The 23,306-nt window shown below is 54.9% G+C and overlaps 1 protein-coding gene across 30 annotated transcripts in view; it reads right to left on the reverse strand.

Annotated features, from left to right (window-relative positions):
- Zmynd8 (zinc finger MYND-type containing 8) overlaps nt 1-23,306 on the reverse strand; it is a 97,478-nt gene that overhangs the window by 9,944 nt on the left and 64,228 nt on the right. For 18 of the 30 annotated variants that reach the window (XM_048810805.1, XM_015479243.2, XM_015479205.2 and 15 more), the window contains 8 exons: nt 22,608-22,748; nt 15,918-16,070; nt 13,357-13,860; nt 9,366-9,746; nt 7,044-7,234; nt 3,861-3,941; nt 2,063-2,141; nt 70-309 (listed from right to left, as the gene is read on the reverse strand). In XM_048810805.1, the coding sequence (XP_048666762.1) occupies nt 70-309; nt 2,063-2,141; nt 3,861-3,941; nt 7,044-7,234; nt 9,366-9,746; nt 13,357-13,860; nt 15,918-16,070; nt 22,608-22,748 (1,770 nt within the window). Of the gene's footprint in view, nt 1-69; nt 310-2,062; nt 2,142-3,860; nt 3,942-7,043; nt 7,253-9,365; nt 9,747-12,953; nt 13,069-13,356; nt 13,861-15,917; nt 16,071-22,607; nt 22,749-23,306 lie in introns of those variants that run through there. The other 12 variants (XM_015479303.2, XM_015479309.2, XM_015479259.2 and 9 more) reach the window with 5 other exon arrangements.

A 23,306-nucleotide genomic window follows, 5' to 3' on the forward strand; every position in this document is an offset into this window, starting at 1 on the left:
CCTCAGCGCGGGGTCCGCGGGGTCCCCGGGAGCCCAGGCCCCTGCCCTGCCGCCCGGGGTGCGCGCTACCTGACTGGGTGCAGGACTTCATGTGCTCGGGCCAGTGGGCCTGCTGGCAGGGGTAGTCGCAGTAGCTGGTGTTCCAGCAGCAGTAGAAGATGGCCTCCTTCCTGCAGTGGGCACACCACTGCTTCTTCTTGGTCTCGTCCACCGCCTGCTGCTTCTCCAGCTCCAGCTGCTTCTTCACCTCGGCAAGGAGCCGGTCCCGCTCCTGCTCCAGGCTCTGCCGCATCTCAGCCATGGTCAGCTCTGGGGGAGGGGCGGGGACGCAGGCTGCACCACTGACCCCGGCTGGGCACAGGGTGGCTGCACCCCCACACTCAGACAGGCAGGGGTGTAAACCCCGACTTGGAAAGGCCCCCACCAGCTGGGTGTCTCTGGGCCCATAACACAGCCTCTCTGAGCCCAATCGTCACCTGTTAACAGGGAATCCGCCATTCGGGCCTACAGAGCCACAGGTGACAGTGTCCGTGAGGTCCCCAGTATGGAGACAAGAGGAGACCCATGGTGATTCTCAACCCCACAGGACGTCACAGGAATTCCTCAAACAGACCCTTCAAGTAATCATCAGCATATACTTTGTTTCCCTATCAAACACTGACACAGCTTCTACTATCTGCAGGTGTGGCTCGAGGCACTTAATTAATTTGTGGAACCCTTCTAATAATTCTGAGGGGTAAGGACTACCATTCTGCTCCTCTCCCAGAGGGGGAAACGGGGTAGAGCAGGGCCTGGGACTCAGGGGTGTGTCTTGTGGCCCTAGATCCAAGGCACCCGAGGAACTCTGGGGCTGATCACTGTGCTAAGGACAAGTGTCAGGTCACCCAGCAATGAGAGTTCTCTAGGTTTACATCAGGCAGTCAAGACCAGTTATTTCAGAAAATAAGTCCACTTGCAAATCATTTGCAAGTGACCTGGGTAGAAATAAAGGAAAATGAATCATTGTTCAATTCCTGAAATACTCTTTCTGAAATTTAAAAAAATTTTCAGAAAAATTAATCCCTTATAAGGAAGACAAACACAGCAGGGAGCTGGGGCACAGGCCCGTGATCCCAGAGACTGTGGAGGCTGAGACAGGAGGATCCAAGTTTGGGGTTAGCCTCCAGAATGTAGCAAGGCCCTCATCGATTTTTAAAAAGACCCTGTATCAAAAATCAAAAAATAAAATAAAAGGACAGGGCTGTGGCTCAGTGGTTGAGTACTACAATAAGGGGCGGGGACAAAGAAAACCACCACACGGTGGCAGATCTGAGCCTCCCAGCCACCCAATTGACACAGGGATTCAGGATAGAGAGGAATGCAGACTCTTAAAGGAGATACCACAAGCCATTGAGATTCAGAAAGCAGTTGCAAACCCTGCGAAATGAGGGAAATATGCAAACCCAGGAAAACCTGGGGGAAACTGTGTAGCCCCACCCGGGCTCCACCTCCAGCCCAGCTTGGACACAGCCTCCCTGTAAATGTCAGCCCCAGCCCAGGCCAGGGCTGCTCCCACTCTCAAGCAGCCTGTGCTCGCCCGTCCTGCATCACCCTGTCTCTGCCTCTGCCTGGCTTGTGCTGAAAGTCTTTTCGGCCAGGTACCACGCGGGACCCGTCTCCTCTGGGAACCCCGCAGACCCTACTCAGGAGACATCTCTTCGGATTCAATCATTTTTCTACGCTCTGGCTAAGCCAATTCCTAAAGAGACCCATGGGGAGGGTTTGTATTATGCATCCAGATTTCAAGTGAAGGGACTGAGGCACCAGCAAGTTACGGAGGAGTTGGAAGGTGAACCACTGTAAGTCGGTGACCGTCCTCGGTAGCCTCAAAGGAAAGCAGGGTTCCCACCAGTGACCTCTCCGGGTGAGCATCCCCAGGGTTCCGTGTGCCCACCCCCCTCAAGCACACACAAACGGCGCGACCCACTGGCCCAGCGTTGACTCTGTCCACTTCTGGGCCTGACCTCAAGGCGCGAGGTTCCCCCCAGCCCTGCCCGGTGCAGGCCCAGCAGCCGGGACCCACCCAGGTTGTGCTTCATCTCAGAGAGCTCCTGCTGGTGCAGCCACTGCAGCTTCTCGATCTCGATCCTCAGCCTGCGGATCTGGAACGAGAAAAGCAGGTTCCGACGAGGCCCTGAGCGGGTCCAGCTGCTCCCCAGCAGGCCCCAAGAGCTCAGCCTCTCCTGACCAGAAGGGTCACAGGTGCCACGGGGCTGACTCAGGCAGCCAGGCTGGGCGCCGACCTTCCCCCCAGCACCTGTCCGGGGATGGGAACCCCAGGTTGACCCAAATTCATGAGAAATGCTGGCTCTGAAGACCAGCGGAGAGCACCACCTACCATGGAAAGACCCGACACTAGAAAAAGCCACTTAGAGTGAAGGACCAAGTCCCCCAAACAATACATCAAAAGTCTGGATAGAGGCGGGCACAGTGGCACAGCCTGTGATCCCAGAGGCTCAGGAAGCTGAGGCAGGAGGATGGCAAGTTCAAGGCCAGCCTTGACAACTGAGCAAGACCCTGTCTCAAAGTAAACAGAAAGGCTGGGGTGAAGCTCAGTGTCAGAGCACCACTGGGTTCAATCCCCAGCACCCCAAAAATAATTTTTAAGTTTGCATTTTTGTCTAAGAAAATTTAATAAAGGTAGCGGTGACTTTTCACCTGATAAAACATCCAGGTGGAATCCATGATCATTCATCTGAAATTCCAAAGCCCAACGTCTTTGAAATGAAAGGGGGAGGATAACCCCAATTTGGACCGTATTGATTTAAAGGGAAAATAAGCTTGGACTGAACTGATCTGAGGGTTTTAATTATCAAGCGGCTTGGTCACTCATGACAATGACAATGTGGACTCACTCTGGTTGTCACAAGTGAGGATTACTACTGACACCTAGTGGGTAGAGGCCAGCGGTGCTGCTGAAGGACAGTCCCCAACACAAACGTCACAGGGGCTGAGGTTGAAAACTTCTGATTTACCCTGCGAGGGTGAACGACCTCATTTCAGTGCCAAAATCTCATGTCTAGTGGGCGGGGGAGGGGGCTGGATATCACCCTCCAAAATGGGAAAACAAGTGCGGCCCACACCTGACCAGGGCTTTAGGTGAGACACTACGAACCCGCTCACCCCCAACCACAGGCGGGTTCTTAAAAGGAATTCTTAAATCCACTCCTCCTGACCCTTTATGTTCACACGGTTTTCCTTCAGAAACTCCCAGGTCCCCCCTTCTTGTCTGAGCAAAGCCAAGAACCCCGTCAGAGGCTGTGCATGGGACTCCCCACCTCCGTCCTCGACCCTCAGGACTCCAGAAACCCTGCCACCCGCACTTCACCTGGTGACCTGCGAGCACCTGGCCCACGCTGTCCCGGCCGGCCACACAGCCAGCAGCGCATTCTCCAGGACTATCAGCCAGAGAGGGAATTCTGCAAACTGCACTAGAAAGCCCCTTTCCCAGGGGACAGTTTATGCTTCACCAGAAGTCTGGGGCTTCTCTGGGCCACCTGAGAATTTCTGAATGCAAATGCTTAAATCACGACTGCAGAGAGGCCCAGAAAGACCACGGCACTGATTCAACATGAAGCGGAAGGGCGGGTCTCCCGTCTCACCATGGACTAACTCTGGCTCAGACGGGGCTATCTATCACACCTGGCCAAGTGGCACAGCTGCTGGCTGGGCATTGGGGAGGAAGTAGCCCGCCCACCCCTCACACAGCAGGGGCCGCGGTGACGGAGGCAGCCCCGGGGGCCCGGGCAGCTCATGCACCATGTCACCCTTATAGCAGCCTCTAAGGTCCAGAGCAAGTAAGGAATCCTGTCACCTCTGACCTCAGCGATTGTGCTTCCAGTAGTGTTCTTGGAAAGATCGTTGTATATTTCTGTCATCGTCCCTTTTATGGCATCCATCATCTGAAAGACAAAAACAAACAATCCACTCACCATCGGCGGCTTCTCCAGGCAACAGAACTAACATGGACATGGAGAAGGCGGCAGTGACCGTGCCCCTCCCAAGACACTGGTCCCCCTGCCCTGAAGACTAGTCCACAACTCTCATGCTAGTTTCTACACCCGCAGACTGAACCAGAAAGGCCCAACAGGACCCATCTGGTCCTGTCTAACACGGCAGGTTTGAGGGAGAGGGTGTCTTGTTACTGCCGTTGAGTTCTCTCTCACTCTCTCTCAGGGCTGGGAATGAAATCCAGGGGCTCGTGCATAGCAGGCAAGTGCTCCTCCACTGACTTACACCCCTGCCCTTAATTAATTCTCCTTTTAAAAACACGTTTACTAGGGAAGCTGAGGCAGGAGGATCACAGGTTAAAGGCCAGAGAGTGAGACCCTGTGTCAAATTTTTTTAAAAACAAAGAGGCTCAGTAGTAAAGTGTCCCAGTATTCAATTCAATCCCTAGGGGGGGGGGGGGGTGAGAATATCCACAACATACCATGTAAACTGTATATTGCAATCGTATTAAAATGTAAATTTATTTATTTTTAACTTTTTTAAGTTGTTGCTAGACCTTTATTTGGTTTATTTATTTGCAGTACTGAGAATCAAACCCAGTGCCTCACACATGCCAGGCCAGTGCGTTACCTCTGAGCCACATCCCCAGCCCCTAATGCAGTGGTTTTTAGGGACTGAGTGCCAGGGTCGTAGCTCAGTGACAGGATAGGTCCACAACATGTTTAACAGGCACAAGGGCCTGGGTTCGGTCCCCAGTGCATGCTCAAACATGCACACAAAACACCAATGGCTTTTCAAATATTTGAAGTGACTCATTCGTCACCATAAATCAATTCCAGAACATTTTCATTACTCCCCAAAGAACGCCCGCTCCTTGTTAGTCTCCACCCCTCCAATGTCCCCATCCTGCACCTCCCAGGTCTCTGACAACCCTGGCCCTTTTCTGGTACTAGAGACTGAACCCAGTCAGGGGCACTTTCCCTCTGAGCTCACCCCCAGTCCACTTTATTTTTTATATTGAGGCAGGGTCTCACTAAGTAGCCCCCGCTGGCCTCAAACCTGTGCTCCTCCTGCCTTGGCCTCACACTGCCGCGATCACAGGCGTGCCCAGCTGTCCATCAAACCTCAACCTGCCCTCTACCCTACAGGTGTGCTTATTCCAACCATTTCCTGTAAATGAACTTGTGCAACACGCAGGCCCTGGTGCTGGCTCGAGGCCTGCGCACCTGCAACGTCTCATTCCTTTGCAGCCTGCCAGGTGGACTTGGCCATTTGCCATTTTAATGCCCTCAGCCCAGGCACTGCCTGCCTACTTCATTCCCATCTTCCTTCCCTTTAACGAGTCTCTCAAGGCACCGGTCAGCCTGTGAAACCAGCCAGGGCAGAGAGAGAGAGAGAGAGAGAGAGAGAGAGAGAGAGAGAGAGAATCCACAACCACCCAAAGACCTGCTGACCAAATGTGTTTGTGGGAAGACCTTCTCTCCTCCTTCCCCCACCACAGGGGCCAGCAGGGGTCAGGAGAGAGGTCTGTCAGGCCTGCTCTGACAGCGGCCAATCTCTCCTGGGCTTTCCTAAGCTCCAGCTCAGAGGGAAGGCAGGACAAAGGACACCCTGCATCCAATGCCTCTGTCCCCCCATAGTTTCTCACCTTCCCTGGAACAAAGCCAGGTGCCAACAGAGCACCCGGCGGGGTGTGCACAAGGGACTGGGAAAACCAGGCCAAGGCCGCCCGGGCCTGCCCACCAGTGGGGAGGTGGCCATAAAGGAATGCCTGTTCGCATTCTGTTTTGCACAAAAACAAATCCATGTGAGCACGCAACTGCATGACAGTCAAATGAGTGAAATATCTGTTGCGAGTCCCGCCCTCCTCAGGCTTCCGCCAGGATACGCACTTTCTGCTGTGCGTGGTGCCCAGGGGGTCCTTCTTCACGGACCCCTGGGCTCTGCTGCCAGGCACATCCACAGAAAGCATTGGACCAAATGGCCTCACAAGAAAACGCGGGACAGTGGGGGAGACTCAATACGCCGCGAAGGCAACGCTGACTTTGCATTTTAAAGATGGACTTGTGGAGTGACTTCCACGCCTACTTCCAAATATAGCCAAGACCTCGGAATTAATAAGGAAGGCATTTCTGCCAAAACGCAGAAACCCGCGCCTCCAACGTCAGGTCACCTCAGAGACAGAAAAGTTCATCAGGAACACCCCACCCCCATCCCCCAAAGTGACCCTGTTCATTCTTTTAAATGGTGAAGAAAACGTCCCTGGAAACAGGTCCTGCCTCAGAGGAAAGGGGACTGCAGGGGGCGGTGGAAGGCCCATGGCCACAGGAACCGGGAACATGGGCTTAGTGTCAGTGATAAGCCTGACCACCCGGCCGGCCTCAGTTTACCTATCTGTAAATAAATAGCTGGGACCAGATCAAAGGAGGGGGATACCAGGGACAAATGCACATTGAAAAACAGACAGACAATACCAGATACCACCTTACATCGATACTGAAAACACGTCCCCATCAGCCCTCTTCCAACCCCACAGAGCCGTAGCAAGAAAGACTCCCCGGGGGTGGGGGCTGTGACATCCCCGTCAGTCTCCCTCCAGGTCCAAGCCTTGACACAAACAGTATCTGGTGAGATTAAGCTTCATTTATTTAGGTTTTTAAACCGAGCGGATTTAAATAACAGGAATTAAGTGTAAATAAAAATATTAACTCAAAACTGGCTCAGGTGATGAACAGGCCAGAAAACCATCGCGAGTGGCACGTCGCTGACCCTGGAATCCTCCCTGGTTGGAACCTCGGGGACCCTGAACCCCTGGGTCAGCTGTCCTCTGCTCCAGCACTCAAGGAAAGCCTGTCCTTCATGAGCAGCCTGAATGCCAAAGGGGACTCCAGCGCCTTATGGATTTTATGGGCTGGTTTTAGGATCTAAGCCTTCCTGGCGTGAGATTGAGTCCGCCCTCAATACCCCGCTGAGAACGGACTTCAGAGCCAGTGCGGAACAGGGTCCTCTGCCCGGGCCCCCCCGCGGCAGCCCACCCGGCGCCCACCACTCACCTTGCTCGTGTACTTGGCGATGTCGGCGGCAACGTCGGCCGAGGCGGTGGCGATGGGCAGGTCGGCGCTGACGGACGACGCGAGGGTGCTTGTGCAGCCCGAGCTGCTGATCAGGGGGGATGGCTGCGTGCTGGTCACCAGGGTGATGGTGGACGTGGACGGGCTCTGCGTGACCTCCTTCTGCTGGACAGCTAGGAGAACAAAGGGTCCTGGTCACCCCAGAAACATAGGAAGGGCTGTCCCAGCACAACAATGTGGTGACAAGTGCAGCCCAGCCCTTGACGCACCTTGTGGGCTTCTCTACTCTAAAGTGACCAAAGGAGCCAGGCTAGGTCCCAACCCCAGTAGAAAAACTTGAGCAAACATGAACCACCTCTGAGAACTCAAGGTTGTGAGGCAGCCCTGGTGCCCCGAGTGCCCGGGGCAGACTCCAGGTGCCCAAGGAACCCCAGCTGGTTCCGACCTGCAACAGGGCAACGGAAGAGGGGGCATTGTCTTCCAGCCCCACGGGAGGGGAGGCGCCTCACCACCCTGGATGGCCCAGCCCTTCTGCCCCCATATTGTCCAACTCTCCTGACTCTCCTGAGCCCCCACTTCACCCTCCTTGCTCCCTCAACCTACCTACAGGCCCCAAACCTCCACACAGGTCAAAGCAGAGGTCAGTTCACCTGGACTCCCTGACTAGCGCACCAGTGTATGACTGATTAAAAACCAGTCTTACCACCTTAACTAGTGGTGCGGGAGTGCCCAGCTGATTCAGGTGTGTCTTACCACCTTAACAATTGATGCAAACATGCCATCAGTCCTTGTCACTTTATTTTGAGACAATTGGAAAGCTGAGGACCATAACGTCCACGAGTCTTTCTGGCAGCACCAAGCCTCCCCCTGGGGAAGGACCATCTGCTCACGGGGTAGGAAGACAAGACGTACTTATCCTCATCTCCAGCAACCTAGATCCAGCTCCGTCCCAACAACTGTTCTTTTTCGAACACTCGACCACTGAGCCACATCCCCAGTCCTATTTGGTATTTTATTTAGGGACAGGGTCTCACTGAGTTGCTTAGCGCCTCGCCTTTGCTGAGGCTGGCTTTGAACTCGCAATCCTCCTGCCTCAGCCTCCCGAGCTGCTGGGATTGCAGGCGTAGGCCACTGCGCCCAGCTCCAACCACGTTTTAAGCACCAGGGTCACTTCAACTGTCTTCCAACTTGACCTCTCCAGTTTTCCACTCCTTCCTCTCCCATTCCCCAATCTTTGGAGGGTTACATGGGCCTCCTCTGAGGTCCAGCGACCTTTTTACCTTGCATCCTGCTGCTAATCAGAAGGCCTGCTCACCAGGGTGCACTCACTAGGAGACTTTCAATCAGGGGCCCCACCTTCCAGGATCTGGAGAAGGTTCCCCAAGGAACCAGATGTACCCCAGCCTCACAAACCTGGGCAAACTGACCCTGGGCAGATCGGCCCTCTGTGTGCCCTGACGTCAGCTGCAGATGGAGCGTCCTACTTTCTGGTGGGAGTTTCAATTCTGCAACTTCAGCAAGCAGTTCCTGCCGCTGGCCTATCTCATGGGTGTGGCAAATCCCTGGTTTTCAGAGTAAGCTTTGCTGTCAACCTCTCACACAGTACTCTTCCCAAAACAAGGCCAAGGGCTTTGCTCATGTGCCCGTGGAAACACTACACAAAGGTACAACTTTCTTTGCAGCACTGCTTATGGTAGGAAAAAAAATGGAAGTAACCTAAGCCCACCGGGAAGGAAATGCTTTACATAAACTAGGGAATACTACGCAGCAGTCCAAAAGAAGGCAGGGCCGTATGCTGGGACACAGGCAGACCTCGAAACATGCTGATGGGTGAAAAAAAAAAAGCAAGTATGGTACCATTTTTATGTCTTAAGAAAAAAAGGGGAAAATAAGTATGTGGTGTCTTGTGTGTGGGTGTGTGGGGGTCGGTGTGTGTAGATACTTGTGCGTACATGCATAGGAAAGGGTTTTAGGTGACTGATCGTGGCTACCGAGGAAGGAAGGACAATGAAATGGAAGGTGAACGGGCAACACTCAACAAAATTCTATATAAACATCCTGTCCCCTTTCGAAGGAGAAGAGAGGCATGTATCACCTTAAAAAAAAAAAAAAAAAAACCTTTTAAGTGAAAAAGTGAGTTGCAAACCAACTTTAAAAAAAAATAACGCCAAATGGAACGTGCGAGGCCCTCAGGACACGATGGCCGGGACACAAACGGGAGGGAAAAAATAAAACGGCAATGGTGTTTGTCCTGTCGATGTGGCAACGGGAGTGGGCGCCACGCAGAGCAGAAGGGGGCTGTACCTTTCACAGCCTGTCTGGTCTGATATCTCGTCCCCTGGGAAGACTGAGGCTGCTGCTGGCTGTGCTGCTGCTGCTGCTGCTGCTGCTGACGCTGCATCTTCTGCATGTGCCACTTTTGGGAGGACGTTTGAAACTTACTTGATGAGTTCCACACGACCCGCTGCACGGCCGGGGCAGTCTCCTTCGGTAAGAGCGGCCTCTGCTTTTTCACCGGGCTTCCTGTGACGGCGGGGGCCGGCGCGGTGACCGTGACGGTGGATGTCGTGCTGGTGGTGGCCGGGACGCCGGCCACGGGGGTTTGGGAGGAGGAGCGGGTGGGCACCGGCGTCTCGGGGGGAGACTGGCTGCCCGAAGTCGTGGACGGCGGCGCTTTACCAACGACTACAGCCAGGGCGTGGAGACAGACAGACAAACAGAGCAGGTTGGACTCGGTTCCGGCAGGGTCCTGCCTTGAGTTCTGGGCAAAACCAACCAAAGCCAGGGGTGCCCAGGGAGGTCCGCACCAGGCGCCCACCCAGGAGCAGCATCTCACCTCCACTGAGCCCGGCTGGCATCGAGACCCAAGCCACGACCCCTGGGGGTCAGGCGGTGAACACGACCCCCCACCAGGGAACGAAGCCGTGGGAGATAGAATCCCTGCGAGTGCTTGTCCAAGAAAGGACTCCTCCAGAGGGGCAGGGGAAGCCCTTAGCTAGGGATCCCCTAACACCCGCACCCCAAGAACCAGACGGCCTCTCCCCTGCCAACCACTGAGCAGCACGGAGCCACCCGCCCAGAAAGAAAAGCCCCCTCTGTCTCCTCCAATTCCCTCCAGGACAACGTCCCAGGGAGGTGCTGACACTAAAAGGAACTCTGCCCCACGCAGGGCCAGAACCTCCCCAGCACAGTCACTCTGCGAGTTTTAGCTCTGGACGTCTGCTGGCCCTGCCGTCTCGTGTCCACGCACACAGTCCAGGCTCTCCTAGTGTGTGGTGGTCAAGTGTAACGTGTTCGCGTCTTTTAAAATGAGTTTCTTTTAATACCGTCAACAACTACACAGGCAGGACTTGAGAATTACAAAAACCATGCATGTGAAGGCCTGAGGTGGCGCCCACTGCGCTGCGGTCTTCCTGGAGGAGCGGGGCTGGGGCTTCACCCGGCAGAGCGAGGACAGAGGGAGGAGCCCGGGCCATGGCAGGGCCACCGAGGTAAGGAGACAGCGGGGCAGAAGAGCCAGAAGCACTGAGAGAGCAGGGGGCACGTTCAGCCAGGGGGTTGTTCATGGCCACCGAAGTCCCAACCGTGGATTAGGTGGACTTGGCCCCAAGAGGACATCAGGGAACACACTGCAAACACGGGTGCGGGTCAACCGTCCCTGACCTCAGACTCCGTGCTGCCTGGACATCAAACTCCGCAAATGAAACACGAGGGCGTGATGAAGGGAGGACGGTCAGGACGCCGTGGGGTTTAGGGGCCGGGAGAAGGAAGCTGAGGGACAGCAACTGGCCGACTCCAGGCCGGCCTGGGGCAGCCCTCCTGCTTCCCTGGAGGGGAGCACTCAGCCGGCTGCTGGGCATCAGCCCAAGTGGGGCTGGGCAGGGTCCCTTCCTGCAATGAGGGGTCCCGATCTTTCCTGGGTGACCTACGAGTACTGGACACAGCCCCTGCCCCTTCCAGGTACACAGGAGGCGTTCCCCTGGGCTCTACTGAGAGCCAGGCAGCTCCCCACGTTATCATTTAGGCAAATTTTAATTTCTAGGGTATTCTGATGATTGGTGGGGAGGAATCTCAAGGAAACTTCACTGGCTAGAAATCTGGAGTATATAATCACCCAAAATTCATCCCAAAAGGGTGAAGCCTTTACAGGGCCAGCACCGGGGAGCTGCCCATTCAAATTCCCTGACATATTCCAGAACTTGCCACCCTGCATTAGCATCCCGGTGGGGAAGGGTGACGGGACTCCTGGGCGCAGCCGGGAGCAGGTCTGCTCTGAAGGTACCTACTCCACCACACTCCGCACTCCACGCTGAGGGTGAGCGGGAGTCCCCACGGCACCGTCCCAAATGCCCTTCCCTTCAACTGAGCAGAAGCGAAGGCGCTTGGTGGGGACCCTGCTCCACTGCAGAGTCCAAGGCTGAGCCTTCGAGACCCGAACCACCACGCAGGCTCTGGATTTAAGATCATTCGATTTTTCCTAATCGCTAAGAAGCTGCCAACTGAACTGGGTTCTAGAATCTTCTGCTCCACCATCTAGCATCCACTCGGGGCTCCAGGAGAAGTTTCCTGGAGACGTCAGCGTGAGGAAAAGCTCTTTTTTTTTTTTTTTTCAACAACTGGATTAATTTTGAGTTTTTGGAGAGTGTGAGATCTCTTAAGGATCTCTTCCTTTTTGCTTTCACGGCCAGGAAGCTCAGAGCCCAACTCTAAACCCCGACAGCACGTACTTTTGCCTAAAATTGCTGCCCAGTTATTCTACCTTCTTTTCCCTTTTACACTGACTTCTCTATTTTCCTTCGGTTTCATGGTTATGCATTCTTGTCAATCTGTGCAAATCCTGTCTGGAAGAGGAAGGGGCATGGAATGAATCAACCAAAAGGCCTGTTCCAGAAAGAACAGAACAGTATAACTGTGCCCCGGGAGTCCTGTACCACCTACACCCAGATCACACTTCCACCATCCTCACGGAACACATGCTGCTGCCTGTTTTCTCTGCAACAATAAAGAGCAGCCTCTCAGAACTCAACGCATGACGTCACTGTTTTTCAGAAGCATCTATGAATCTCTGAGATGGCCAGGGACGGTAGGCCTGCCTTCTCTGTGCTGTGTCTCCTTTCCCTCTCCCCTCCTGCACGCTTCAGAGACATCCTGTTCTCTTTTCCTGAGCGGCGGGACACCCTCTCTCCCCACTAACAATTGAGACTCCACAGCAGCAAGATTCTCCACACACACTGAGACCTTGCTTTAAGCCAGCAGGCTGGGGAAATTCAAAGGACACAGGCTCCCATCTTAGTCAATGGTTTGGATAAGAAGTTAGCAGCTGTCAGAAGTAAGGCATAGTCAAAAATCAAACCTGGCTACGCTGTAAGTTACCCACAAAGTACATGAGGCTTTATGGCCTCGACCTCTAATCTGTCCTCAGGCAACATTTCTCCAGGGACCCTTAATTAATTCTTGAGTACCTTCCGTGGGCATGCTGGGCTCCACCCACCACCCATTTGCCAAGCCAGCTGGAAAATGTGCTGACGGCTTTGTCGGGGCAAGAACACCCTCCAACTCATTCCCAAGCTCCTGCTAGAGGGTTTTCCTGCGGAGACAGGGTGCCCATGCCCTCCAGGGACACCTAACAGCCAACACCAGGACCTCTACCTGGTGGTAGAGGCCAGGATGCTCCTAGACACCCTCCACGGGACAGAGAACTCTGTAGGGCCAAGTGTCACTAGTGCCAGGCCGAGCAGCCCTGGGCTCGGGTCAGCTAAATGAACAGGACGGACATCAAATCAGGTGGCATGTCACCAGACACTGCCCCTTGGGTTTCTAGGTCCTCGAAAGGCTCTCGGGCACTCGGGTACCACTTACCAAACAGTTTCACATTCTCATAATAAAATGTACCTGGTAATGCCTGAGTAGCATGAGGGACAGACAGGAAGCTGGACTAAGGAGGACCTTTGACTGAGCCTGGTCAGAGGTTGACATGTCAACAAACACTTCAGGGACATGAGTGAGCCTGTTGGAAAAGCAGTGGCTTAGGCTAAGGAGGACTTCACTAAAACCAACTACCGTTTTCTAAGTGCTTCCTTGCTGGGCTCCCAAACAATCATGGTGGGCACTGAGCAGGCCAAGGTCAGGGGGCCTACACCTAAGCCCTGGTCCTGTTCTGTCCTCAGCCTGGGAACGTAAGGCCGTCCAAGCTTTCCTTGCTGCCCGGTGCTGGGGGCCCCGTGGCTTCTGCCAACACAAGGGCCGGGGGCGTTCCAAGCCCAGTGAGAACCTGCAGACGGACACAAGGACTTACCGTCCTGCTTGGGAGGTGGCTCTTTGGGTTCCTTCTTATTTTTCCGGCCCTCCCGCCCAGGATGGTCGTCTCCCAAGTCTATGACAAGTTCACTCTCTGAATCCGAGTCCAGGCCCAAGTGCACCGTCGGAGAATCCGTCTCATCTTTGCCCTTCAGTTTGTCCTTGGCGGGATGCGGGGACGGCTTCGCTCTCTCGGCAGAGTCCCTCTCGGGCTCGGGGCTGGCCTTCGTGGCCACGGGCTCTACCTTCTCGCCCACTGGAGACGTGCTCTTCGGCTCCTCGGGGACCTCCGCGGGGTTGGCGGGCTTGGGCTTTTTTTTGGCAGCAGGTGGCTCCTTGTCCAGCGCACTGCTGTCCTTATCCTCCGCGTCTTCCGGCTCATTCTTGGACTTCTGCTCGTCGTCACTGAGGTACTCACTGTCGCTACTCTCCGACTTCTCGGAATCCTCCGAGTCGCTGTGCTCCACGGCCGTGTACACGTCCTCCGAGATTTCATTGATGCCTAAATTCAAAAGAGAAAACCCAGCCTGTGGCGCAGTCACGAGAAGCAGGACCAGAAACATGCAGATGGTTCCCATGCCAAAGGCTGGAGTGACAAAAACACACTCAAATCGCATCACACTGGCCCGAGGGACGGGAGTAAATGGAAGCAGCCACTGGACACAAGTGACCAGCGGGAGCCGTGTCTGCAGAGGCTTCGGGTCTTAGCCTTCAGAGGTGACCTGGGACCTCCCTACACATGATTAAACACGAGCAAGCTAAGTCTGCATCGCTGGTAGGAGAGGGAGAGGGCTGCAGGGACACAGGGACAAGCCACTCCAACCAGCCAACCCGCAGGTTAAAAAGTAGAGGCTCAGGGCTGGGGTCACAGCTCAGTGGTGGAGCGCCTGCCTCGCACATGCAAGGCCCTGGGTTCAATCCTCAGCACCACATAAACATAAATAAATAAAATAAAACGTACCGTGTCCATCTGCAACTAAAAAAACATATTAAAAAAAAATAGAGGCTCAGAGGATCACCTGTCCTAGGACACAAAGACAACCAGGAGACAAAGCAGAAGGCGGATCCCGGGCTCGGGCTCGGACTCGTCACCAGCCTCCTCCCGGGTGCCTCCAAAGCCTCTGTGCCCTGACACCCTTGTCCAGGTCTCCAGAAGGAAGCCAAGGCCCTCGAGCCCACCCAGCCGCAGGCACCTTCACTGGGGACTGCCCTGCGGGCGGCACCCGTTTTGTCTGGGTTTTGCTTTTTCTAACTTAGGATTTGGTGCCCAACTCACCAAGATGGCGGGCAGAGTCAGGACTCACGTACTTTGGGACATAGGCCTATGGCCAAGCAGCCTTGGGGAAGGGGCAGGGGTTCTTCAGGTAACCAGCAGGCCCCAGGACAGAGTGGACTGCTCACTGTTCTTCCACTCACAGGGGCCAAGATGGACCTGCATGTGCCCATGTCCACGGAAAGGGAAGAGCAGGGGCCAGGGATATGGCTCAGCGGGTACAGTGCTCGCCTCGCATGCACAAGGCCAGGGTTCAATCCCCAGCCCCACCAAAAAAAAAAAAAAAAAAAGGTGGGGAAGGGGCACAAAACAGCAGGTGCTCCAACAAGGGAGAAGCCCCTCCAGCAGCAGTTCTGCTCAGCTCCACTGCGCTTCCTGCAATGCCCGAGTGTGGCCAGGCCACAGGTAAAACATACTATGCCCAAAAATTAAGATCAGAAAGAAAACCCAATCGACTCTTTGGACTGCCTTCACTCAGGAGCAACGGCCTCTGGAATCGTCTTGACCTGGACACACCAAGCGAGACCCACAAGAGGACAAGAGCCATGAGGAGACCAGGACCGGGAGGTTGGCAGATCTCTAGGAAACACTTCTGCCTCCACCAGGGCCCGGCGTGGAGAACACCCAGGCGTGGTGTGGTTTTTAGATCTCAGGTTTGTGCTAGTGTAGCTAATGGCTGGACCCAAGAAAGACAAGCTGGACCACACGTGTGGTAAGTACCAGGTACCAGAATCAAAATGGTGACAATTTAAATCCTGCTCCTGGTGTCACTGGCTGTGTGACCTTGAACAAGTGATCCGCCTCTCTGAGCCTCGGTTTCTTCATCTGAAAAATGAGACTGAGAATAGTAGCAATCTCCCATAACGATGGATGCACTGTGCTGAGCACAGGGCAGGATGCACCAGAGGCACTCAGTAAACAGGAATGGGGGGCTTTACAAAGCTGTGTGGGAGGACCCAAGAGGGATTAAGTGACCGGCCCACCTGCGGGGACAGGTTCCTATAGACCCACTCAGGACAGATGTGAGACACTGGTGAGGCAGGGGCAGAGGAGAACTCAGCACCGTGAATCTTCAAGGCTGTCTTCACCAAGGATCACCTAAATAATTGACTAGCAGGTCCAGGACACTTTGCCATGAGTGGAAATACATTTTAGTTCCACTGGTGGTTCAAGGTCAGAACAGCCGCTAAGAGCAGCCAGGACTGGACCCTCACGGTCCAGGTGGATGTCATCGTCACAAACAATCAGAAACATTATCAGGAACAGCGAGCCACCAGAAGCCATACCTAACTGTGCTTTGCAGCTCTCTATGGTCTTGTCGAGATTCAGTTGGAACCTGCTGCGGATCTGCCGCTTGGGGGAGATGAGGGGCGCCGGGGTGGACTGCTGCTGCACGGACTCACTCAGCTCCTTCAGGTCCATCTCGGCTTTGCTGCGATCTGCAAGACACCACCGCACTCTCCTAAGCCCAGACTCAGGAGCGGTACTCACCACTGAGCTCCCCCCTGGCAACATGGAGGCTGGGGTGACGGCCAGCGAGCTCCCGCAGCAGGCGGACTCCCACGGGCGGCTTTCAGGTGTAAGCTGGAGGGTGCCAGGCAGAGAGTCTGTGGGACCCGAGACCCTCCAAAGCCAGAGGAGCTCGGTCTCAGAATCAGCAGGGAGAGAGCCCCCGGCAGCCAACACCTGCTCCAAACTCCCCAAGCCCAGTGAGGGGGGCTTGCACCAAATGAAGCTCGGGGCCCCCAGAGACACCTGGGGCTGGGGACCCTGGCTGCCTACCATCCACAGAGGCTTCCTTGGTCTTTCCTGATCTACCCAATCTGGGGGTCAAACTAGAAAAGGAAAACAGGGGAGAGGTCTTCCGGCTATGGCTCCCTTCACCCGACAGCCTCCGTGGAGGCCAGGTAAATAGATTCCTCCTGGACACTAACCTGTGACCAACAGGTCTCTCAGGTAAGAACCAAAGTTCCTCATCATGACTCCCAGGCAAAGCCCTCTGCGATGACATCCCCTAACCCAAGTCCCCTCCGTCACTCCGCCAAGGGCTCTTTGTATGACCAAATGGGCCAACGAGCCCATGTTGATGAACTTGCTCTCCCATCCCAAAGCCAGGTAAGAGGAAGAGAACTACGGTGGCCACAAAGTCCATAAAGCAGTGAGAGATCACGGGGGAGGGGAGCCTGTCTTTCCCTTGACCTGATCCCGCGGGGTCCCCTCCACCAACCCAGCCAACCCCAGAACACAGGTCAGAAAGCAGGTGACATCTGATCACCCTCCAGAGAGGAGAAGCCACCTCTGAGCCTGTTCCTAGCCACTGTGGGCTCATCTCCTGGACTTCCCTTCACTCCCCTGCTGACCCCGCACCCAAGGCAACCTATTCCCTGGCCGGTTAGGAAGCCCCAGGGGAGCATCCCAGAGCTTGCAAAGCTTTTGCTTGCTGTTCTCCTTCTGTTCTGGCATGAGCCAAAGCCCTTCACCTTCAACCAGAGCATTCTCCAGCACTGAGCGTGGAGAAATAGTTCCTTTAGTGACCAGAAGGAGCGAGGTCCCCAAAGCCCCCACCCAACAGAAGCAACACACTGCTCCGACAACCTTCCTTCCCACCTAGGTTAACTGGGAAGGGCTCTTTCTCAAAGCTAGCAAAGACGCTACCGCTATGATTCCAGAACAGCACCCTCAGAGGTCCAGGTGTGCGCTGTGTGTTCACAGGCCCCTCGGGAGGCTGCTCAGAGAGGCCCTCGAGGGAGGGAGGAAGCCTGGGAGGGAAGAACGTTCATTCAGATTTCCCCGAGGAAGAACCAGAAACTCACCTGCACCTGCCTTGACCTGCAGCTTACAAAGAGCATTGATAGTGAAACAGCAGCACAGCGCACCAACCCCGCGCGAACTGAGGCTCACTGGAGTGCAAAACACCCCGTGCCTCTGCCTCAGGCGCTTTAATGTTAACGGGGTTAAAAACAAATCCGAAGAAACAAACCCCAAAATAAGAAATATACACGTCCTGACATACGGCATCCGTCAGGCCCTCAGAAACCCTGACTTACAGTCTGGGAGAGCTGGGGAAACCCCCCAGGTGACTCCTAGGGGCAGCTGGGGTTGAGACCCTGGTGTAAGACCACTTCTGTGAGTAAAGAGATCCCGCACGGCCTTCACCCCGGTAGCCGCACCGCCTCGTGGGGCTCATCAAGAGACAGCCCTCACCTGAGCCCTCGACCTGTGTGTGCACGTGTGTGCGCATGCACACCTGTGATAGACGCGGCCCTTCAAGTTGACTCTAGGAAGGCTCACCTGTTGCACATTCACAGGAAAAACACAACCAAAGGAAAGCACTCTCTTTGACAAAATAAGGGTTCTCGCCTCCATCAACGGCTACTATGTCCGTTCTTGTTAAGAATAAGCCACCAGGGGCTGCCACTGAAGCGCAGGGCCAGAGCACTTGCCCAGCACATGTGAGGCCCTGGGTTCAAGCCTCAGCACCACATAGAAAAGATTTAAAACATAAAATAAAATAAAGAGAATGGGTCCATCTGCAACTAAAAAAAAAAAAAAAAAGAAAGAAAGAAAGAAAAAATAAACCACCAGCCAGGCACGGTGGCACACACCTGTAATTCCAGTGGCTCATGAGGCTGAGGCAGGAGGCTCGAGAGTTCAAAGTCAGCCTCAGCAACTCAGTGTGAGGCCCTGTCTCTAAATAAAATATTAAAAAGGGCTGGGGATGTGGCTCAGTGGTTGAATGCTCCTGGGGTCAATCCCCAGTTCCAAAAAAAAATAAAGAAATCACCAAGTGGGGGGGCTGGGCTCAGGCCCTGGGACCTTGGGAGCCTTAGTATTTTGCAATCAGCAGCATTGGGGGCTCTCTCTCTCCTCCACAGGGAGAAGGAACACTTCCCTGTTCCTCTGGCTCGTGGTGGCTTATCAGGACTTCTCCCACCCCTGCCCTTCTATATCGGGACCATCTTCAGAATTCACTGTGCTGCCAGGATTTTGAACTTCTCAGTTGATATGAAGACAGCTCAGCCTATAAATGGAAGCCAGGAATTAAAAAAAAAAAAAAAAAAAATACCCATGCTAGAGAAAGCCGCACGACCTTACGCTTCTGCAGGGAGCACAAATGAGAACAACCCCTTTAGAGGTCAACTTGGCAATCTCTCTCAAAATGTCAACTGCACGGGGCCTCGACCTCCACTCCACCTCTAGGAGTTTACCCTGCGGACACTGTCCCCCATGGCCAAAATCGGCATTCACTGTAGCTGTTTTCAATAACCAAGAAATGGACAACAACCGGAGCCAATCAATAAGGTGCCTGGATAAATAGCTTAAAAGTAAACAGATCTCCTTTGTTTTAACGCCGTTGGCAAACTATGATGAGTGGACTTCCAGGAGCTACAGCATGGCGGCTCCTTCAAGGAGACAGTTCATTAGACAAGAGACCCCGGCAGAAGCCCCTCTCAACCAAAGCCCAGCAGAGGGCTTCCCAGAGCATTCGCTGTAAGGAAGTGGGAGAACATCTGGGCAGCATAGGCCGGGCTCACACCAGGCTCCTCAGGAATGGCTGGCTTCCGAGGGCCTGCCCTGCACAGGGACAAAGGTGGCCCCTGTCAGTGACAGCAGAAGGACAGCAGCAATGCTCCAGGCCAGACAGCTCTCCACTGCTCCCTCTGCACCTTCAACAGAGCACCGGGGCACACCGCGGCCACCACAGGAACACTGGCCTGCTGGCCCTTCGCCTCTGCACCAGGGGCTCTAGAAGGAGGTGAGAATCCAGCACCGTGTTCTCGGCAGATTTCAGGTTTCGGGTGTGTGATTTATCGGTGCCATTGAATCACAGAAGGGGGCCTGAAACAAGCCAGCGGGACCGGGCTTCTGTCTGAAGGAGGAGAGCAGAGGCCCGAGACAGCAAGTGAGGGCAGCGAGCCGCTCCCACCCCCCACCCCCCGCACGGCAGCGCAGGAACCGTGACTCACTGAGCCCGGCCACGAAACCAGCTGCCAGCCCAGGGGCCGGGTCTTGTATTTTGGGTTTCTGTATTTGGCTCTCCAAGTCGAGTTTTATGACTTTCTTTTAATGCAGATGAGCCAGTTTTTATTTTAATTTGGGGCACTAGGGGGAATGGGGAGGGGACCTAGGGACACACTACCACTGAGCTGTATCTCCACAGCCTTTTTACAAATTTTGAGCCAGGGTCTCATTAAGATGCTTAGGGCCTTGCTAAGTTGCTGAGGCTGGTCTCAAACTTGGGATCCTCCTGCCTCAGCCTCCCCAGGCACTGGGATTACAGGTGTGCACCACTGCGCGAGCCCCAACAGCCAAGACTTTAAATCTAGGAGGGTACATGCTCATACGGGGAATTCTGAGCTTTAATTCAAAACACAGACGCAATGGGCAGCAGCTTCCTCCTTTGTCCCCCATGTTATCACTGCCCAGAGGGAACCTTCACCTAGCCCTGACCCCTGGGCTGGATTTGGGCCAAGCCCCACCCAAATCTTGTGTGACTGTGCACAGGTGACTTTGCTTCTCTGTGCCTCCCTTGCCCTTCCATAAAATGGGGCTGTCTTACCTACCTAAAAGGCTGTGCTGCTTGTTTATTTTAAAAAGTCATTTTAATCTACAGAGAGCAAAGTTCATTTTGGAGGAAATCCAGGTCTGTCTGAACAGAGGCACAGACGCACAAACCCCCCAGGCAAGACCTTGTCTCAAAGTGCTCCCTCCTGGTCTGCAGTCCAACCCTCCTCCACCCCAACCCCGGGCTGCTTCCATCACTGTGATTTTGCCTTTTCCAGTGTTCTGTCTGTCTGTCTGTCTGTTTGTTTTTCTTTTTGGGTTTTTTAATGGAATTCTGTTTTGTGAGACTGTTGCCGTCCGTCTGTCTCTGGCGCTCTGTATCTCTGCATCGCTCCTGTCTGGCGAAGGCCGTCACAGGGATAAACGTGACTAAGCCCACGAAGCTCGCGCTCAGCCCCAGGCAGGCTGCCCTTGCTGGACTTCAGGACCCGGTGGATCCTCGCCCACGAGGGACCTGAGACCCTACCCAGGCACCGCCCAGCTCACAGGCCTTCATCCCTGCTGGGAGGGAGGCAAAACTGCCCAGTGTGTCAGGGGCTGGGGGCCTCCAGGGAGGCGGCAGGAGCCCTGGCCTGCACCACTGCCCACGGCTGCGCCCCACCCACCAGACACGCCCCAGGAAGGGTCCTGCACTCCCACGTACGTGCGTCAAGCCACACTGAGAGACCCACAGTGTCACCAGGATGCCTGCCGGTCACCCCATTTAGGGAAGGAGCTATCCTGGCCGCAGGGGACTGGCAGAGAGGAACGCAGGGAGCAGGCCTCGCCCAGCCCGGCTGCTTGGGTGTGCAGGAGGGAGGAGGCGTGGGAAAGGAGGCCACCATTCTGGGGATTGTAGGAAACAGTCGATGTTCCCAAGGCAGCAAGTGGGTTCCCTTTTGTTCAGTCACTCTGAATCCGAACCCCAAGCCCCACCCTGAGTGCCCTGTTCCACCTGGGCTGCAAGAACAGGCAACCCAGCAAGCAGGAGACCCGGGCTCCAAGGACAGACAGCTGGGCTCCACCTGGGCTGCTGGCGCTGCTGGGCACCCAGGGTGCTGTCCAGACCTGGCGTCTCCCAGCTCCAGCAGCACTGCCCGCCCCCAGCCCTGCCTGTCCATCTAGATGGCCGGCACTCACCTCCCGCAGAGCTGGCCTCAGAGCGCCTGCCGCCAAGTGCCCTCTGCCCTCCCCACCTGGGGGGCCGACAAGCATCTTAGACTCCAAGGGGAGCTCCTGGCCCACAGCTCTGCCGCTGGCCAGGGAGTCGGCCCCATTACCGTGTGGTCCAGGAGTTCCACGCCATGAGGGTCCTGGGCACCGCAGGAGACTCAGCGGCACTGGGGACAGGCAAATGTCCCAGACATGACCCCATGTGGGGTGGAGACACAACTGACCAGGCAAATGACTGATCAACAGAAAGTTGTCCTTCTGACACCTCAGGTGGGCACAGGCCCCTCCACCTCGGTCTGCAAGCCCTCAATGGACTCCCCTCCTGCCCCTGCCCACAGGATGCAGCCACCCCAGCCACCTGGCCTCTCCTACAGCACAGCGAGAGGGTCCTCACCCACCACCTCTAGAACCTCTTCTTTCCCCTGGAATGTTCTTCCTCCGGTTATCAGCACGGCTGGCTCTTCCTCCCAGGTGTTTATGGAGGCGTGAACCTTCTTGCCCACCTCCCTCGAGTACCCTCCGGGGACCTGAAGCTTTGATAGAGCCGGGTCCCTAGGTGGCGGGCTAACTTCTCCCAGGCCTACGATACTCCCAATACTAGGGCTCAACAAAAGCAGGAGTCATGGCAGAATGGCTCAAAATGACTTCGCACTTGGTTGTTTGGCATTACTAGTGCAAACTTGTAACACTTTGGCCTGACAGTTCTTTTTTCTCCTAACACAGTATTTTTTAAATAACCAACTAAAACCCAATGGATTAAAAAATAGTAATTCAAGGGATGAAAATCGATATCAGAAAATTAAAGGGAACAGGGTATCAGAGTACACTGGGCTCAGGAAAGTTAACACTGGTTCATGGAACTCCTTTCGGCCACATGTATGTATTCACATCTCAGTGATCTGGCTTATAGGCTCAAGGAGAAACGAGCTTCTGAACACTGCCCTGAGGCCCTTCAAGACAAGAACAGCTGCAAATGGGTGTGGTGTCCCATGCCTGTTATTCCAGTGACTCAGGAGGCTGAGGCCCGAGGACTGCAAGTTCAAGGCCAGCCTCAGTAACTCGGTGAGGCCATGCCAAAAACAAAACAGAGTTAAGGAGGGCTGGGGGCGTGACTCACCTCACCTTCACCCACTGCACCTTTTTAATTATCTGCACAGAGAAAAGAGTTCAAAGGTTCAAGAACCACACATAGAAAAAGGACATTACAATTGCCAAGTCACAGTTGTCACAGAAAGACTCTGCCAGAGGTGCCAACTGACCCAGGTTAAGGTTCAGGATGCTTCCGGTGGTGGACGTCTTGTCCGTTTTCGTCATGATGGGCGCAGACGCTTGCGGGGAGAAAGGCTTCGGGCTGCCGGACAGACTCCCTGCCTGTCCCGTCTTCATGGAGGGTGGTGAGGCTGAAAAGGTATGGCACTGTTAGAAGACAGACTTACACACCGACAGGAGCGCTCGCAGGCACAGGTGGGGCGGGGGGACAGACGGGCGCGTGTTCCATTCTGGCCGGACCAGGGGCGTGTGGAAGGAGAGGGCGGGGCTGGCTGGTGGCTGATTTCCAGCGTCACCCGACACTGAACCGTTAAAGCCACCAGGAAGGCAGCCTCCCCAGTCCTCTATTAAACACAAAGCTCTAAGACAAATCGGCTAAGCTGCCCACAAAATTGGTTTGGCCCATCCACGGGTGTAAATCTCAAAATAAACATCAGTGAACTGCAGCAGCCCCCACGAGGTCCAGATGTGGAGATCAGGAGCCAGGCTCGAAAATGGCATGGCCTTCACGGGCATGGGGACAGGGGCTGTTCACACAGCCCACACCTGCTGGGGAGCAGCCAGGCCAGGGCAGCAGCCAGGCCCAGGGAGATCTGCAGCGACTGGTCCAGAGGTTCCCAGGCTGCAGATAACCCCACTCAGAACCAGACAGAGGGAGGGAGCCTTTGGTGATTATCCTCTCCTTCTGT

The sequence above is a fragment of the Marmota marmota genome, unplaced genomic scaffold (assembly GCF_001458135.2).
Source record: "Marmota marmota marmota unplaced genomic scaffold, marMar, whole genome shotgun sequence".
In the NCBI taxonomy this organism is placed as follows: Eukaryota; Metazoa; Chordata; class Mammalia; order Rodentia; family Sciuridae; genus Marmota; species Marmota marmota.